The sequence below is a fragment of the Aspergillus uvarum genome (assembly GCF_003184745.1).
Source record: "Aspergillus uvarum CBS 121591 unplaced genomic scaffold BO82scaffold_19, whole genome shotgun sequence".
NCBI classification, from domain to species: domain Eukaryota; kingdom Fungi; phylum Ascomycota; class Eurotiomycetes; order Eurotiales; family Aspergillaceae; genus Aspergillus; species Aspergillus uvarum.
In genome coordinates, this window is record NW_020291316.1 from 414,406 (window position 1) to 424,770 (window position 10,365).

Below are 10,365 nucleotides of genomic sequence, written 5' to 3' on the forward strand. Positions count from 1 at the left end.
GTGAGAAGGCTTCACATTCCCCCCTGGGATTGACAGATTACCTTCCCACACCATCCATCCCCACCGGGCGGTAAGAATCTACTACGGTAGTTAAGGCACCATCCCTGTTTTTCTCAGATGCAACTATCACCACTCCATGCATGGCGCCTACTGGGGAGAACATCCCGGGCAAATGTACGGTACGCTACGGAGGGTACAGGACACCCATCATATGTGCGTGCGTGCATGCCTGCTGCAGTGCCTTGCAAGTTGCAACGACTGAGCTCGGGACACACAAAACAGCCCCAGCCCGGTCCGCGCGGGCGGGCGGGCGGCCAGCCAACCAACCAACTCCCGAACCCCCTCTCGTCAATCAATACAAGAATCGATTCTAGGTCCTGGGATTTTTTGAGTTTCTATTCGCTTCCCTCCATGGGCTTCCTGCTCCTGCAGTGTACAGTACCACAGTCTGGGTGTCTGTACTGTACAACAATTGCCCCCGGCCCCTCCCCCCCCCCCCTTCCCCAGTGCCCCTGCGGTGTCTCCCGCATGTGTGACTACTATCTTTGACAGGCTGATCTAGTGACTCTGCTACGAAATCTTGCACCAAGGCGGAAGGTGTGTACTAGTTCTGCACGCGTGCGTGTGTTGTGCGCGTTGCGCTGCGTTGCGAAAAGCCTTGTGTAGCAAGCAGTGACATACTGCTGCTGTATGGAAAGGGGCAGGCCATGCTCCAAAATTTCCCTGTATACATCTCAGCTAACCACCGAACCAGCTGCTGCTGAGGATTCATACAATGAAATGAGCCAGTCACCACCAACTACCGGTTCCGTACCTCCCAATTTCAATAGGCGGAAGGGAGCTTTGTCTGGCATTGCAAGGATCTTTTCCACTTTCGATCGAGACAAAACCCCCCAATTAGCAAAAAGCTTCCATCTCGGTAGTACCGGTATACCCATTCCACAAATAGGGGAGGAAGATATGGATTTTTCCCAGGAGCAAAAGGATAAAAAACAAATCAACCCGTTACACAACATCATGCAACCCATCCTGTAACTAGTTCAGTAACCTTGTTTATCTGACCAGCAACTACCGGTCCCTAGCACTAGAAAAAATAATCCACCCGCAATAAATTCCAGGAATATATCTATATATATGTTTCTTCATCATCTCCCCCACTGCAGCAGGATTTATGGCATCGCATTCCCAACAAATCCAGAAGGTTATATATACATAGTCGGAAGCGAGAAAGAGAGTAGCAGCCTACCTCAAATTGGTGAACCGAAAGTGTCTCCAAGGGGAAGAAAAAACGGTGGACGTGTCGCGCGCGCGCGCATCATCATTATCATCCACACCCGCACCCGCCGGGGCCGGCCGAGAGAAGGCGGGGGTGAGTGAGTGGGAGGGGAGCCACCCACGCACCCACCCACCTCCTTTCCGTCTGGCATCTTGCCTTCGAACTGTTCACTGATCCTTCTAGGATGATAAAGATAAAATAGAGGTACAGTATTAGCCGAACCGAGCCTGCTTCAGTGGGATATATCCTAGGTGATTGTGCTGGCCAAACTGCTGGGGTAGATTCTTTGCTCTGGTGGTCTACTTGGTGGTCTACTATGTATAATTACCCGTGGCTTTACCCTTGTGGACTCCATCTGATCTGCTTATCTAGAGAATCACACTCCTTCTCTTCAATTGGTAGGGCGGATTACAAGATCGGCTGGAGGCTACGCTGCGGCTCGAGCAACAGCAACAGCAACAGCAACACCGGGTGCTGCATGGCCATGCCATTGCTATTGCCATTGCCGAGGAAGGGACGGAGGGCTGTTGAGCCCAGCCAGCCCAGCCCACCACGAAAGGGTTTGTTCTCTATGGTGCTCTGTATAAATTACCTAGTAAGCCGCGGGCCGGACAATTCAAACCCCAGGCCTATCCTCCACTGTTGTGTTGTAGACCTCCGAGATTGCAGTGTAGCTGTAGCGCCTTGAAGGTGGGACTAATTTAGTAGGCACGGTAATTAGCTGAGCCCTGCTGAGGTTCCAGTTGTTGTGGTTCCTTCCAGCTCGGCCGGGGCCACCTCATCCTTCGCCAACGGGTTGCACAATAGCTGCGAGGTCATTGGCTCTTCAGCCGGGTACTGTCCAGTAGGCACATCATGTGACTCGCTCCGGCTTCCGCGATGCACAATCTTCGCTAGGCACAGGCACTCCAACTTAACTATGCTGCGGCGCTAACTAGTTAAGTTATCCCCATTTATGTAAGCACGAAGTTAAGGCACCGTTAGGCAGCCAGCTAAACTGGCCCGGCTGGCTGGCTGTCAAGTGCGACTGTCTCTTGTTTGGCGAGGTTGGATGGAATACTTTGGGGTTCTGCTGCTAGGATTGCCAGGCAGGATGGGTGGTAGCATCCAGGAAACCAGCAGCACAGGCAGGTTTCCGTTCCGATCTGGCCTAAAATAAACTGTGTTAGGAGTGTAGATCGGGGGAGCTTGAGTTTGTGGAGACTCAGGTGTAGCTGAGCTTGGTGGAGATCGTGTCTAATTACTTACTTCTAGATGACCTACATTAATTATGCAACCGGGCTGCCTGTCCTCTCGGATGTGTGGATTGGGACCAGGATTGCTTCACTGCTAGACGCCCCTCTCTGACCATCTTGATCACGACTCTGGAATAGATAGTATCCCACCATCGAGAAATATAGATCGTGGTGCAAGTCCACCCGGAGCACGATTCTCCGCCCAGAGCTCGAGAATTCGGGCTACCTTGAGAGGAAAAGCAAGAACTTCTCAATTGTGCTACCACCTCAGAGGGGTCCCTTGCTGAATCCCTCAAGCTTGTCAGTAGCCAGTAACTCACTCAGTCAAGATCCGAGATTGATTGTCTTCACGAGTGTGAGGTCTCGCTATGGTTCATGCTATGTCCCGCCGGCAGAAGTTCCTCACTCAGATAGATCATCGTAAGTCCCTTCCGGAACCAGACACTGTCTTCTTCGGTGGCAATCTGCTATACACGGACTTGGCCCATGGTCTGTAGCGTTCAATCCCCCACAAATAGGAGTAGTGGTACTGTGCTGGGGAAAGGCGTAGAAGCAGAGTCATTGGGATTACCGGTGGTCGCGTGGCAGTCCAGCGGGGCGATTGTCGATAAGTCTCAACCCCGGGGGAAAGGGGCCCTGGTGGCTCCATAAAAGTTTCCTGATATAGCAAGGGTAGAGTGTGTCTGTCAGCTTGAAGACTACAGATATGCATTTTTTTTACCAGGGCAGTGGCTGAATGCAGAATAAGTTGTGATGTCGCCCGTTGCTACGAGATCAAGATGGGGAAAATGTCCCCTGGGGAGCTCTGGTGAAGTACCTAGAAGTGTCTTGTTCGACAAGAGGAGATCAGAGAGTGGTCTTTTCACATTTCTAGCGGCATAGAAAGATACAATCCGATGTCAAGATAAGGGGTGGATCTTGTGACTTTCTTGTTATGTCTGTAGTGGTGGAAGATGTATTGAGGTTTAATCTAGGGCGTGTGCCGTAGATGTGTATGTGCTGGGATTGCTCGAATGGGGAAGAAGGATGTATGTCAAGTACCTACGTAGGCGTGGCTACCTGGTGACCAATGTTGTCATAGAGGTCTCTATTCCAGGAGACCGTGCAAGGAGTCTGAGATCCTACGGAAGTGGATATACCCCTGGTGTCTTTGGTGGTGAGGTAGACTGGAAATCTGGTTTTCCTGCACTTCCAATACTGCCAACCGGCTTGCCCCCCCCGACTCATTGATACAGCGAGTATCCCTACCTGATCTGAGATCAACCCGACAAGGTTGGGATGGGGCTGGGGCCCGTAGAGCGGAGTGCTAGAGCTCCCAGCAAACACGCAGAAGCATAGCACAATCTGGGATGGCTGGCTTCCTACCGTGCGAAATGCACCGTAAGCTATAACCCTCTCGCTGGTGACCATCCCAAATCATGACCCCATGCTGGCTTGCTATGCATAGTCATAAGTCATGATCACCGGCACATTCTTCCCAATGACCAAAAAACCGACATAACCACACATCATGACCTGAAGTTCCATATTCCCATTAACATATCCAACTTACCCCACATCCATCCATACAGAGCTACCCCCACAAGCGCAGTTGCAACCACCGACTCCCTTCCATACCCAACCCAGTATCACAGAGTGACTCAGTAGACAGCAACACCTCAACCCAAGCCCCCATAGAATCGTACGATCCTTGTCCCCACCACCGAACTCCATCCACACCGACTTCGCACATCGTCCCATCCCTTTTGTTGAGAGCTGGAGTGTTGGAACTGGAAAAAATCTCCCCCGTGACATCGTTGCCCTGCTCGGAGCAGCAACGATGACACTATCTGCAGATAACGGATCCCGAGACAAGAACAAGAACAAGAAGGGATGACCCGGTCGAGTCAACGAGCGAGCTGCGTCATCGATGTGTGAGCACCATTGAGCACCTGATTGAACCCGAGTGATATTGGGTTCGTTCCTTATCGGATGTCGGCTGCAGGGGGTGGGTGCGAGTGTGTGCGGAGGTTTGTCCTTGGTATCGGTACCTGCGAGTCGGTCTCCTTGCAGGGGAGATGATTTTCTCGGGATGAGGATGGGGATGCATGAGGCTGTGGGGTCGAGAGCTGCCTGGGCGATCGAGGTGGTGCTGTTGGTTTGGTGTAGATTGACGCGGTCCCGAGGACAGGTTCGTGTGCTGGTTCAGAGGGAATAGCGAAGGAGCTCAGACTCTCGGATAATTCAAGCCATACTCCGTACTGATCGATGATTGTGCGCGGGTACTCGAGGCGAATGTTTGCGACGACAGTCTCAGAAGTCTAGCCATGGAAACGATGGAGGGAACAACTCTATAATTACTATATTCAGCGAAACTACATCCAAACGACGCAAGGGTACATTAACCTATCGGAAAACCAAAAAGAAGACCAAGCCAGACTTGTCCGCGGTCAATGACGAAGTAAGCTCCGTCCTGAGATTGATCAGGTATTCGTTAGTAGTCAGGGGTGGTAAGATTCGGACTATATCAGATCTGTATACGGACGGACAATGCGGGGGTCAGAAGTCATGGTAGAGCACCCAAGGACTGAGACCATGACTCAGACCGACAATGAGAGTTCCATTAGCACTAGCGAGCCGCAATCAATTGCGATCCTAACGGGAGATGTCCACTCAGCCAGACACTCAACCACTGATGGTAAACCCCCGGGGTCTTCTCCCGCAGAACAACCCGTAGGACAACCAAGACGCTCAAGGGTTCAAAATCCGACCGTTCTGAAAAAGGGGAAAGGGGTGGGAGGGAAGGGGAGGGACAACCCGTCACCCCGGCAAGCTTCACATGCATGGACTGCTGGGAAGCTTTGGTTTGAAATGTTTGAAATGTCTCTCAATCAGGTTGTAGACTATGGGCGGATCCTACAATGTATGACAAACACAGTCATAGTTGTGCCGGAGCTTTCCCCTCCCTCCCTCTCTCCCTTGTGGCTCACGGCCATGGGTTTCACCGGCGAAATGCACAGTACAATCCACTATTAGGTATTGAGCATCATCTTCTTGGGGGTTGCTCGGCAGGCATGGAGGCCACGCAAACCACCAAGCAGAACAGTTGTTGCAGCCTAACGTTCTGGGCATGGCAGCCAAGGCTCGGTTCGATCTCCTGGCGGGATTGAATGGACCAACAGGACTGGTTTGCCCAGCCTGTGATTGAGCAGTGAAACTGTCGACTCCCCTCTTTTCTTCTTATTTCCCCCCCCTCTCTTCTCGTCTTTCTCCTCTGCCTCGGAAAATCGCTATCACGAGTGCCCAGGCTCCAAGACACGCACAAGCCCAGACGGCGGTGGACAGGTCATGACTCCTTTCTTCTGCATCCCTCAGTCCGAAAGAGTTGCGGTTGAAGCCGGAATCGATGCGTCTCGGGCGGAGATATCGCGGAGAGTATCGATCGTAATCACTAAAGATTCGAGGTCAATTCATCTGTGTAAGAGGAGTGAGTATGTACTATGTAGTCAGATTCGGTAGGGAGGAGGGTAGGTAAGGTAAGGTAAGTAAGACAGATTGCGGTTGAGGAGATTGGAAGACGATCCCCGACAACCGCTAGAACTAAACAATCGCTAATATAAGTAGGACACAAACGCCGCAAGAGGAAATAAGAGTTGGTGGAGCGCCACCAGGCGTCGGCGTTACCTAATATTTATTGACGGATCGACCAGCTGGACACGGCAATCCGGCTGCGAGAGTTGAACGATGCCAACTCGCCCGAGACTTTGGCACTTGGTTATCTACTCCGTACTCGACTATCATTGCACCCGCCAATGCTCGGCGGGAGTGTATCAGTCTATCTATCGGTCAGGGTTTGTTGGTCTGTTCCTTCCCACGGATTAGGCAGGGTCTAGGCAGGCTGGGGATCACCCCGGAACGTCATGCTGAAGTGAATGATTTCTTTTCCTGGAATTTTCTCCGCGATGACTACTCCGTACCGATCTATGGAAATAATAATTATTATCTTGCATTAGATCAATCACTGAAATGTCATCTCAGACTGCATCTCTCAGACCACACTGCACCACACTCCCTTTTTCCCCCCTGATCTGGATTACAGCAGTTAGCCAGTTGGGGCTGGGTGTGCCGCTGCAGGCGGTCGGAAGGTAAAAACGACCCCGGGCTCCGGCATTGACTTAGCGAGGGTGAGCGGTAATACTATGCACTACCAATCTAGGTAGGGTAGCATTGGCCGATTGGCCCCATCCCAGGGTGAAGCTATGCTGGAAAGAGGTTAAGTGACTTGGCCATCATCCCGCCAAGGCCAACAATCCATCTCCGAATGCGGATCACGAACAAATGACTCTCGGCCTGACTGGCCACCGCATCCCCCCGCAGAGCCTTGGCGTCTTGGCAGTCCAAGTGAAACAGAGCCTGCCAAAAGAGAGGGGGGGATGAAGGGGATTGGGGAATTATCTTCTGCCACTGTGGTTGTCAGATGAAGTTGCTACAATGAAACTGTAAGATGATTGCGAATATGAGACAAGAGTACGTACTCACTCATACATACCCGTAGTGATGGATGAAGGTAAATCATCAATCCCCATGGCCCCAGTCTGGGCCAGACCTGAATACTCTCGCTTCTTCCTCTCTTTTCCTCCCCCCCCTCTCCCCCATCCTCCCCCCTTTACTCCTACTCTGCCTATGATTCCTGTTAATTTTCCAGTCCTGATCTCCTCTCCGCGCTGTGTCCGCTTCCGGCTGAACTGAATCCCCTCCGTCCGATCGCTGGAACCACCACCACCACCATCAACTTCCTCCCTCTACTCTCTTTCTCTTCTTCCTCTCCCCCTCCCAAACCTACCCTCCAGCCACGCCATGCTGTTGGCCGTAACACGCTTTTGACGTTGCCCATGCCAAGGGCTCGGCAGCTGGGCGTCTTGGCAGCGAAAAAAAGAGTTGCTTTCAACCAGAACTCCCTCCCTTTCCGCTGTTCCTGTTCGTCCTGGGAAATTCGACATGATCATCTTTTCTTGTCTTTTCTTGGGAGGTTCCGCTCTGTAACCTCGTCGTTGTCCATGGCATTCGTATAAGTCGAAGCCTTCTCGTCTCCTCCTCTTTCCGCTCTCCTCCTCCTCCCTCCCTCCCTCTCTCTCTCTCCTTGTATTTACTTCCTTTATTCTGCCAGATATACAAAAGACCTCAGCTTTCCCCTCCCTCCATTCCCTCGAGTACTCCCCCCCCCCTTGTTCCTCTCCCTCTCCCTTTCCCTCTTCCTTTCTCTCACACACCTAACATAGACACACACTCAGTGCCTCGCCTCCCCTCCACCCTCCCCCTACCCCTCTCTCCTCTCCTCACCTCCTCTCATTCCGCCTCGATCAGAACTGATAAGCCTCGTCGGTCTCTGTGGCTCTTCTTATACCAGCTACCACCTCCCCACCATACCACCCAAACAAACAAAAGTTCCTTTCGCCCCCTTGCGCTGAAAGCCATGCGGTGAACTCATCCCTGCTGTTTTGTGTATGCCTTTGTACCACCTTGTGTTGCTGCCGCGGCATTTCTGAGGGGGTCTCCCCGACCTCGATTGCGCCCTTGTTTACTACCTACCAACCTCCTGCTCCTGTTTGATACTTACCTGTTCGCCCTTCCTTCCTCCCCTTCCTTCCCTCTTCTCCACCCACCATGAGGCAGCCGGAGATGTCCCATTCTGCTGCCCACCATCAAGGTGACAACCCACTCATCACCGCTTATTTTCCCGACTCTATACCTGCCGCTCCTCCGGCTGCACATATAACTTCGGACTCACCTCCATTATCGCCTACCCAGCGTCATCTCCACGGAGTGGAGAGCTCCCCTCCGTCGGATCGGGACTCCGGTTACGATACCCTTCACCCTCAGCCGTCAGACTCCCACACGCAGCAGTATCACCATCCTTCCCGCCGGCGGAGTATCCCCAGCCCGCACCAAGGGTCCGTGGACACTGGATATCCTTCGAGTGCGGAGCCCATTATTGTGCCAGAGACGGTCGTCGCGGCGCCTTATCCGGAGAACGGCTCTCTGGTAACCCGAGCTTCGATGACGAGCGAGGCGGTGCGCAAAGAAGGGCGCGGTCGGGGCAGTTGGACTGATCATTCCTCGTATATGTCGGGCGACAACCACTTGAACGGCGCAGCTCGAGTGCACAAACGAGCGATCGTTGAGGACATCACCCCTGAGGAGGAAGAGCCCGATGCGCTCCTGATGTTGGTACGTCGGCTTCCTTCCCAATGGTTCGTTGTGTAGTGGCGCAAGCCCTGGCTGACCGCTTCCCTTTGTATAGTTCCGACTCTCCATCCCTGTTCCTATCTTTTCCTTCATCGCATCCCTGTACACCATCTTCGGTCTTCTCTTCGTCCTCCTGATCTCCCCACTTCGCCTCTGTTCATGCATTCGATACCTGCGAAACACGTCTTTCCGAGCCCAACTATGCGACATTTTAGTACCGCAGTTACACATCCACGAGCGGTTGGTCTGCCTGCGACGGTCGTCGAAGCGATCGGCATCCACGCAACCGATCTATGATCCAGAGGGGTCGTTTTTGGATGAGCCGATAGAATCCTACACGATCGGCGGACTGATTTCGGTCCTGCTGCTGTCGCCCTTCTTTTCGATCGCGATTCTCCTACCCGCCTGGATCGCCGCATTCTTCTGGATCTTCTCCATGGTGATGGGCAACCCCGACGGCACGGAGCGGAAAGACGATGGTCGAGCCGCGGTCCTCGGGGTCAGCAGATGGTGGCACTTATGGCTGGGGAAAGCGCGGAAGTCGCCTTCCTAGGCCTATCTGTCGATTGCCTGTTCTTTGTTTTTCTTCTGTTCTATCAAGCGTCATTTCGTCTGGGCTGTTTCTGTGATACATGCATGATACCAACGTTTGGGATATGTGGAATGAATTTCTTTTCTTTTTGGTGAGTGGGCGCTATCTGGATTATAGGATTAATTTTTTTTTTTCTTTCTTTTTTCTTCTTGATAATCATACATTTCCCTTGCCAGTCAAGATTGCTGGCTAAGATGATTCATTTGTGGTGTGCGATGTCTGGAGAGAAGTGTTTTGCCGTAAAAGTCGAAGAGGTTCAAGTGGGCGTGGTTGCAAGTTGCGGAAGGGGCGTTTCAGCCAAACTCGGCGGTGGCTTCCTTACCGTCTTCTAGAATGAATTGCTTTTTTGTCAGTCTGAACCTTATAACTACTAGGTATTCGTATTCCCCGCGCAACCAGCCAATCAATGCCTTGTCAACATCCCCGATTGTTATTTGTCTGGGACGATCACAATGTCATTTCTGATGTTTGATTGAACGTACTAGTAGATGTACTGTAGTAGATAAGATAATCGAAATCGATCCTCAGACTATAGTGAAACCAGATAAAACTCAGGGGTGAAATGATCCCCCCGGACGTGGGGCAGTCCGCCCGCCCTAACCCACCCTCACCACCACCACTATCTAGTACTATTACTATTACTACCTGTTCATCATGTACAGTACAGTATACCCCCCCAATCATATAACATAGTACCATCGCCTATTAGAGGGTTTCCTCGATATCCATTTTCTACGGCGTAGCCAGTAACCAAGAAGAGCAAGCACCACCGAGCTGAGCTTGAACTCGACTGGTCCGGTCCATGTACATGTACGTCCTTTTTTTTTTTTTTTTTTTCCCCCCGGGACCTTGCCTGGTGAACCGAAGCACAAAGGTGTGCAATACCCAAAGGGACTGTGCTTGCTCATCACGAGGATATGGCCCGGCTCAAGCGTCAGGGCTGTGTACTGTAGTCGCGATAGCTGAGAAGACACCGAGGCAAGTATGTGAGAGGCAAAAGGAAATAGAAGATCCATAATAGCCTTAGGGAACTCACT

The 10,365-nt window shown here is 52.1% G+C and overlaps 3 protein-coding genes across 3 annotated transcripts; 2 read left to right on the forward strand and 1 right to left on the reverse strand.

Moving 5' to 3' along the window:
• Positions 1 to 3,510: 3,510 nt before the first annotated feature.
• On the reverse strand, positions 3,511 to 4,003 carry BO82DRAFT_49827 (uncharacterized protein). The gene has a single exon (XM_025641264.1). The coding sequence runs from the start codon at positions 3,919 to 3,921 to the stop codon at positions 3,553 to 3,555; it is 369 nt and encodes a 122-aa protein (XP_025493221.1). The 5' UTR covers positions 3,922 to 4,003; the 3' UTR covers positions 3,511 to 3,552.
• Positions 4,004 to 4,820: 817 nt separating this feature from the next.
• Positions 4,821 to 5,682, forward strand: BO82DRAFT_49830 (uncharacterized protein). Its single transcript, XM_025641265.1, has one exon. The coding sequence runs from the start codon at positions 5,041 to 5,043 to the stop codon at positions 5,524 to 5,526; it is 486 nt and encodes a 161-aa protein (XP_025493222.1). The 5' UTR covers positions 4,821 to 5,040; the 3' UTR covers positions 5,527 to 5,682.
• A 2,065-nt stretch (positions 5,683 to 7,747) lies between these two features.
• BO82DRAFT_353330 (uncharacterized protein) lies at positions 7,748 to 9,677 on the forward strand. Its single transcript, XM_025634927.1, has 2 exons — positions 7,748 to 8,718; positions 8,792 to 9,677. The coding sequence occupies exons 1-2, from the start codon at positions 8,155 to 8,157 to the stop codon at positions 9,287 to 9,289; spliced, it is 1,062 nt and encodes a 353-aa protein (XP_025493223.1). The 5' UTR covers positions 7,748 to 8,154; the 3' UTR covers positions 9,290 to 9,677.
• The last annotated feature ends 688 nt before the right edge of the window (positions 9,678 to 10,365 follow it).